At 37.0% G+C, this 7,772-nt stretch overlaps 1 protein-coding gene across 1 annotated transcript; it reads left to right on the forward strand.

Annotated features, from left to right (window-relative positions):
* Positions 1–232: 232 nt before the first annotated feature.
* On the forward strand, positions 233–7,461 carry ARRDC4 (arrestin domain containing 4). Its single transcript, XM_019471351.1, has 7 exons — positions 233–311; positions 2,154–2,256; positions 2,963–3,219; positions 3,797–3,959; positions 4,509–4,663; positions 4,774–5,505; positions 6,117–7,461. The coding sequence occupies exons 2-6, from the start codon at positions 2,181–2,183 to the stop codon at positions 4,828–4,830; spliced, it is 708 nt and encodes a 235-aa protein (XP_019326896.1). The 5' UTR covers positions 233–311; positions 2,154–2,180; the 3' UTR covers positions 4,831–5,505; positions 6,117–7,461.
* Positions 7,462–7,772: the final 311 nt, after the last annotated feature.

Genomic DNA, 7,772 nt, shown 5'->3' on the forward strand with positions numbered 1-7,772 from the left:
GTCTTAATCAACCACCACATAGACATACCTTGCTTGCTTCAGTTTCCCTAAGGCCCTAAAAGTACAAGCTGTAAATTGGTAAACATTCATGTACACAGGAAGTGTTTATGTTTGGAACGGAATTATAAACTTATGGTAACGCTTTTATGACTGCTTGTTTCAGACCTCTGGTGACCTCTTTTACTGGGAAGTATGGCAGTATTCAGTACTATGTGAAAGCAATTCTGGAGAGGCCTGCAGCACCTGATCAAAGTGTACAGACAGAGCTTCAGGTCATTAGCCATATCGACGTCAGCTCACCAGCTTTATTGGTAAGAGGGTTCTCCACTCCTCCCCTCCCCCCCCCCTTTAAAGCCAGCTGCAAAAAAATCATTTCCAAGCAGCATTCACATCCAGCCATAACCATTTCCATGTTATTCTGGAGTGTCATTTTCTGACTTCTGAAAGCATATAAGCTCCCTAAGCTTTTCTCTATAAATAGATGATCTTAGGTTGTGTGAATAGCAAACAGAGTGGCTTTTTTTAATACCATTGATTACATCCCTGCTGGCAGAGATGCTCTTGCCAAAAAGTTATGCAGGCTTCAGATGCATAAATAAGGCTTAATAATAATAATGCACAAGCATAAAGTAGTTACTCTTACCAGAGCAACTACATTCAGAGGGCTGTAGTGTCCTAAACTCTACAATAATAGTAGGTTGAGGAACAGTAATTATAGAAGAGTATTAATCATGCCCAGCCTGTCATTTATGCTCTGGCCATTATGTTACGTATCCTTCCATTTTGCATGTCGTTTTCTAACATTAAGTGCGTGCATGCAGCTGCTTCAGAGATCTTTTCAGTTATTTTCTTATGACAGATTTGGCCACATTAAAGCATTGAGTTTCTAATAATCGCTAGAAATACTGTAGAGTAATAAGAAAGATCAGGCATTAAGTAATGAGAAAATAGGCAAGATGGAAGCTAATGAGCTGGATTCTTTTATCTCAACCCATATTATGAAAATAATATAAAATTATACCTTGCACTTTCATGATAGCAACTGGATCTAAATGGTTATTCATTTAAATATGAATGAGTAATTTCTATTTTATTTAAAATGCTAGGATAATTTTAACATTTCATCATGATGTGAACGTAGCTAAAAGATGTTTTGAGCAGGGTTTTTTCCTCTTTATATGCTTACATTTTAATCTTTCTCTCTAGAGAGAACTTGGAGAAGTATTTTGGCAGTGACATCTGTAAGCAGAATATAGTCTTTATATTCAACAACGTATGTTAGGAGTATGAAGACAGCATATCCAAACACTGCAAGGATAGAGTAGACCATGGGTTATTGCGCAGGAGAGGGCTCTGGGGCACATAAAGTAGGCAGTGCCTGTCTTAATGGATTCCAAGGCAACCACCAAAAAAGTGCAAAACAACACAAATTTGAGACCTCATAATTGTATTGACTGGGCACCAGTGCCCAGTAAATCATTTTAAATAGCTTGAATCCTGGCTTGGACCCTTGACGTGTGTACTTATGTTGTAAGTTTATTCTAATGAAAATTTTACAGACTGTAAATGTCATCTAATGTGACAGTCCTCCATGAATAATTCAGATGGTTTTTGCCATGAGCCTAAATTTTTGGGGGGTTGTGTGGCTTGCAAGTTATGAAGATGCATCACCTTAGCCAGTGTGTATACTGTATATATGTTTATCCTTTCTTATGAAGGATACAAAGGTAAAAACAGTTTACCTGCTTAACTATTAGTTGCTTGCAGATGAAATTAATTCTCCATTCTTCTGCACTGAGGAACATGGGCATAAGTACCGCAGTACTCCATTAGACCTTTAAGAAGTCACACCTATAAAATTTGCTAAATCAATATTTTTGAAGACCTGTTACGTTCAAATGCACATTGGTCTCTGTGTTACCTAGTTGATAGGGTCTAAATGCAGACTGGGATTTTAAAACAGCCATATCTTCAGAGAGCCAAACCTTGGTTCCATTTTATGTGGTGGCAAAACTCCAGTTGCATTGAGTAGTACAGCGATTCAAATCAAGTGGATTTTAGAACTAGATTGCAATGACTGATCTGCATAACATTAAACTGCAAGTGATTGATAGCTTTATGCCATAAAATGAAAAATACTCTATATTTTATAGACACCTGTTCTAAGAAGTCAGGAGAAGATGGTTGGCTGTTGGTTTTTCACATCTGGGCCAGTGTCTCTCAGTGCCAAAATTGAGAGGAAGGGATACTGTAATGGTAAGAGTAGTTATCTTCAAAATGTGAATATTAAACATCTCATAGGGTTTTTTTCATCTCTGTGAAGCCAACAATTTATAGCTGAAAGAACAATTCCACTTAGTAGGTAGTAAATTGAGAACTATAAGAACTTGCTTTAACAAAAATCATCTTGCCTTTCCCTTCACTCCCCCCTTGGGAATATAAATTGAAAGGAAGTCCTGTTAGTCAGTAATCTTATGGAAAAGCCATGTACATTTGAGTGTAAAGAACAACAAAATGCTTTTATTTGGGATAAAATACTTAATTGGGGATGTAATCAGGTTTTTATGTCCTGTTTGTGTAGGCTTACACTTCTGTAAGAATGAGCTTTAGCAGCTTCTTTGTCATCTTGATAACATTAGATACATTGAGGAAATAAAACATTCTGAAATTCAGTTAGTACTACATAAAAGGAGGATTGGTGCGTAATTTGCAAATAAAGCTTTTATAGCTTGTTCATATTATGCTTAATGTTTCAAAATGAATCATTGTTTATACGTAAAATGTAGTAGGTGGCTATAATTCTGCCTGGATACCACTCTGGAAAAAAAAATAGCTTGAGGAAACTAACAAGTATTGTTCTCATAACATTGCAGATGATGTACGTGCTGCATAACATGCTTTGATACTCCCAGAGGAAAGTTGGTAAATACAAATTATTCATTGAACTTTTTCTGTCTTTAAGGGGAGGCCATACCAATCTATGCAGAAATTGAGAACTGCTCTTCTCGTTTGATTGTTCCAAAAGCTGCCATTTTCCAAACACAAACTTACCTGGCCAGTGGGAAGACAAAAACTTTCCGTCAGATGGTTGCCAATGTCCGAGGAAACCATATTGCCTCTGGGAGTACAGATACCTGGAATGGGAAAACTCTGAAAATCCCACCTGTATCCCCCTCTATACTTGACTGCTGTATTATTAGAGTAGAATATTCATTGGCTGTAAGTATGGATTTTTATTACAAATGTACATACTCAGAATACTACATTGAGTTGGGAACAGAAGAATTTTCTCTACTGAGCAGCTATTAGATTTTGAATTTGGGAACAACAATAAATATAAATAAATACCATATACCGTATAGGTGAGAGACTGAAGATCATGAAGAGATTCTGAAATGGAAGGTTAGGAATAATGGGGGAAATGGAAAAATGTTTCTGAGGAAGCAGCTTAGTTTTAGACCTGCAGAGGTCATTAGGGGAAAGTAGTTCAAGCTGAATGGGTTCCTCTAGTGATTCTTTTCAGAAATGGGAAGATAGGACTGGAAGTCCAAGTGCATAATTATTTTTGTCAACCTGGTTTGTATTTTTTTTTTAATGTCATCTAGAAAACAAGGTACAGAAAGAAGGAAGCTGCTGGAAAATACTGAAAGCCGCGAGAGTATTAGCTAAACTTATCTGGCATGAGAAAACTAATTTTTAAACAATCTGCAGTATAGGGAGCAGGGTAGCTTCTAGGAACAGCAATTCAATGGGGTCTCATGATGTGTTTTTCTCTTATTTGGGGGTTGTCACGTAGGTGTATATCCATATTCCTGGTGCTAAGAAATTGATGATTGAAATGCCTCTGGTGATTGGCACTATTCCATGTATTGGATTTTCAAGCAGAAACTCCAGCATTACCAGCCAGTTTAGTGTGGATATGAGTTGGCTGGCATTGACCATGCCAGAACACCCTGAAGGTAATATATATTGAACTCTTTATAATACAGCATAGTACTGTCTACAACAGAAGGATAGTAGTGCCAGTTTAAGGGCACTACTAGGGATGTAGGCCGTTAAAGTATGACTCATGAGAAGCAAGGCACATAAAACTAAGTCAAAATCCAAAAGGATTGGTGAGGATGCCCTAACTCCAGCCTTTAAGTCTCTCTTTACCCCGTCTGACTACTTTCAGCTGAATCTTGAAATAACTAACTTCTGATAGTGGCAATTCTGCTTTGGAGGTAGTCACCTTAAAGTTAATCATTACTGAATATATCTTGATACAACACAGGTTTGTTGCTGGAGTAGCCCTAAAAGCATCTGTAGTGTTCCTGCTGAATCACCTAAGCTTACTAAAAACATAATTCTAGTTACAGTATTTATGAACATAGTGCACTTCATACAATTTGACAATAGTGCAATGTTTAATAAATACAGTTTTCGTGGTCTTGGATACTGTAATACGTATGTTGTCTTGCTGTGAGTGAATAGTTTGAAATTTGACAGTAGCATCTCTTGTGTTTCAGCACCACCAAATTATGCTGATGTAGTGTCTGAGGAAGAGTTCTCCAGACATGTTCCTGCTTATCCACCACCAATTGACTGTGAGGAACAATTGTGTTGTCCTGTCTTTGCTTACATACAAGAGTTCCGGTTTCAGCCTCCACCTCTTTATTCAGAGGTAAAAAAATAAACAGCAGGTGGTGTTTTTATTGTCAGATGGCAAAAAAACCCCACATACAGAAATGCAAGAACTATAGGCAGTAATTGTTGCCTTTCTTGTCTCTGTAGATCGATCCACATCCAACTGATGTAGAAGAAATTCAGCCCGTTTCATTCATGCTCTGAAGAGGATTTGTAATGAGCATCATTATGATGAATGTCTTAATCTTTCTGCTGCTTCAGCTGATAGTGCAGCTAAAAAGGAAACAGTTTTCTTTTTCAAAACTTAAGTTTGTGTACGGGAAAGGCAAAGGAAAATGGAGAGGAAGGTATGAGCATGTTTGGTGATGGAAGAGAATCTGCTGGATTAGTCTGCACAGAGGATATTGCGGGAGCAGCTATGCTTGGGATACTTGAGAAGTACCTGAAAATACTGAATGCTTTCGAAAAAGTGGATATACTACATAAAGTACGAGGAGGAGATGTAAGGATCTTCTGAAGAGAAAAGAATTTATATTTTGTTTGGAATACTCTGGAAGAATTTACGTAATGATGTTGAGAACTTCTGTGGTAGAACTTGCGTAGTAGAACAGAATGTGGGGTAAGAAAACATTTCTGAAAGATTCCAGTGTTCAAGGGGCTTCAGTTTTGCACTGTCTGCATCCAAGAAAGGAACACTACTAAAACGTGGAGTGAAGTCTTCGCTCTAGCTTAACTTTGTGTTTCGTGAGAACCTGCCCTTCTAACAACTGCCAAGTGGTACTATTTCATCATTCATAATGATTCTAAAGGCATCGTGGATGATAGAATAGCTATTACGCAATATTATGAAGGCAACCATTTACTGAATGAAAGACACAAGTATGTAAAAGAAAATTGAACTTTGATAAGAGCTTATGCACTATGCTTTCTTTCAAGGGATTTCTTAAGGGAATTATTCTAGCCTCTTCTACTGTGAGTTCTTTTTCTGCATCTTAAGCCTATGGATAGCATGATAAGGGGAAGCACGGCAAGGGAGAATCCTTTTGCCAACAGCAGGTATACTTAGCAAAATGGACAATACTTATTTATTCAGAAGCCTTTATAAGCCTACCTCTGTTTTGGATATTTACTTACGGTCAGATTTGAGACCAAAAAAAGTCTTGTTTAAGCTCCAGTATACTTCAAGGTTCTAAAAGGGACCCTAAATGGTTTCTGTGGTTAGCGAATGAGATAGGAGGTGTAGGGAGAGGTGTAAATATACCCAGAATAGACATAGCTTATAACTGAAGTGAAAGCAGACGTCAGGGGAGCAAAATCCTCTGGTAATGGCACAAAGCTTTTCATTACTCCTGCATTTTTGTCTAGAGATCTATTGTCAGGGGCTGCACTGGTCATTTGCTATCCATACTATTTTTTGTTTGTGTGTTTCCTTGTTTGTTTTTGCTGTTTAATTTTGTTTTGGTGCAATATTTTAATGTTTTCTTCCTCAGGTTATTTAGAACAGTGAGAGTTTGCTGCTAAGAGTGAAGGCACAGCATTTTACTTGGCCCTTCTGCTGCCTTCATTTAAAGTAGAGTGTTTGCTTCCTGCCAAGCATCAATTGGAATAAGTAAGCCGCCATCAACAGATCACTTAAAGGAGCAGAAACACATCATTCTCAATACACACGTTTACAGTCGAGTCTTTAAACTACAGGGGATTTTGAACTACTAGAACTACTCCATATGTCTTACAGAAGGGTTTGGGGTTAAAACCCAGTGCTTCATGTGGTAAAACATTGTACTTTGATAACTACCAGAATAGTAATTGAGTTTCCTTCATTTCATCAATAACTGCAGTTTAAAAAAGTTTAAATGGTTTTTTATGAAATCTGTCTTCATTTAAGAAGCAGGGATTTTTCTACAGGCATACACGGATATATATTTTTAGTCGTCTTCTAGTATGACTTCCTTATATTGTCTAATTTCTAGCACTTCACCTCAAGTCACTTTTACATCAGTGTAAAAGACATACTGATGGAGATTCATGTTTCCAAACTGCAGTTATTTTTTTCATTTGCAACTTTTAAGTATTGTCTTCTATAGCAAATGCAGCTTTAACCAAAATTTGAGTGCATGTCTTAGAAAGGACATTCTAAAAATTAGGATTTATTTTAAGTCCCAAGATGCAGCTGCCATGCCTTTTTATTTAAGTGATGGCGTGCCCATACAATCAATGCAGGATTTTCATTCACATCACCTGGAAAGGGAAGAAGCGTATTTTCCTTAAACAGATACCATTATAGTTACTTGAAAAGTAATGTGGCTGTGTATTAACTTGCATGTTAATAATTCAAAATATTAGCTTAAAGAACATTAGGTGCTTTTTTGGACTGTAATACCTGATAGGTGATGTGCTACCTGGTATAAACATAATCAAGCAAACAAGAGCATGAAGGGTAAAAGAAGTGCTTTTTTTTTTTTCTAAAAACCTTTGAGTCATTTTTTATTATTTGCAGATAAACTGTGGCCTTAGATTGTTTGCTGCAAAAAAGACAACCAGAATGTGTTTCTTAGGAAGCACACATGACCCTTCAAGGGAGGGGTGAAAACAAGATTAAATTCTGCTCTCTGACACTTGGCTTAGTGCAGAAGTTGATCCTTAAAATAATTACTGTTTGCACAATAATAAGTTCAATATGCAGGGGCTTTGTTTTGATAACTGTGAAACAGTTTAAAAGAGACAAAATTTAAAAAAAAAAAAAACAAACCATGCTGTTTAACATGCAGGAACATGATTGTATTTTGTACTAATGAATGAGCCCCATGGGTTCTTTGTTAATAAAAGTGTCAAACCTACGTAGTGCTGCTCATCTCTGTTTTGGTGTCTCTAAGACAAATGGCTGCAGTGTCAGGAAATACCTGTATTCTACCAACTTTGAACACATGCAGATCTCCTGATTCTTTTCTGATTGGGAACTTTGCCTTCACCTGTCACTGCTTTAGTTCCCTGAACTATCCGTAACAAAGAATTGGAACAAATTTATCAAATGTGGCCTGCTCCCACCTACGGTTATTATGTAATATACTGGACTTAATTGTGGGTATCTTATCTAATTGGATTTCTCATCTCATGTATTAATCTTACAGGATATTTTATTGTCTTTC

Source organism: Aptenodytes forsteri, unplaced genomic scaffold (genome assembly GCF_000699145.1).
Source record: "Aptenodytes forsteri isolate BGI_AS27 unplaced genomic scaffold, ASM69914v1 Scaffold1, whole genome shotgun sequence".
Taxonomy (NCBI): domain Eukaryota; kingdom Metazoa; phylum Chordata; class Aves; order Sphenisciformes; family Spheniscidae; genus Aptenodytes; species Aptenodytes forsteri.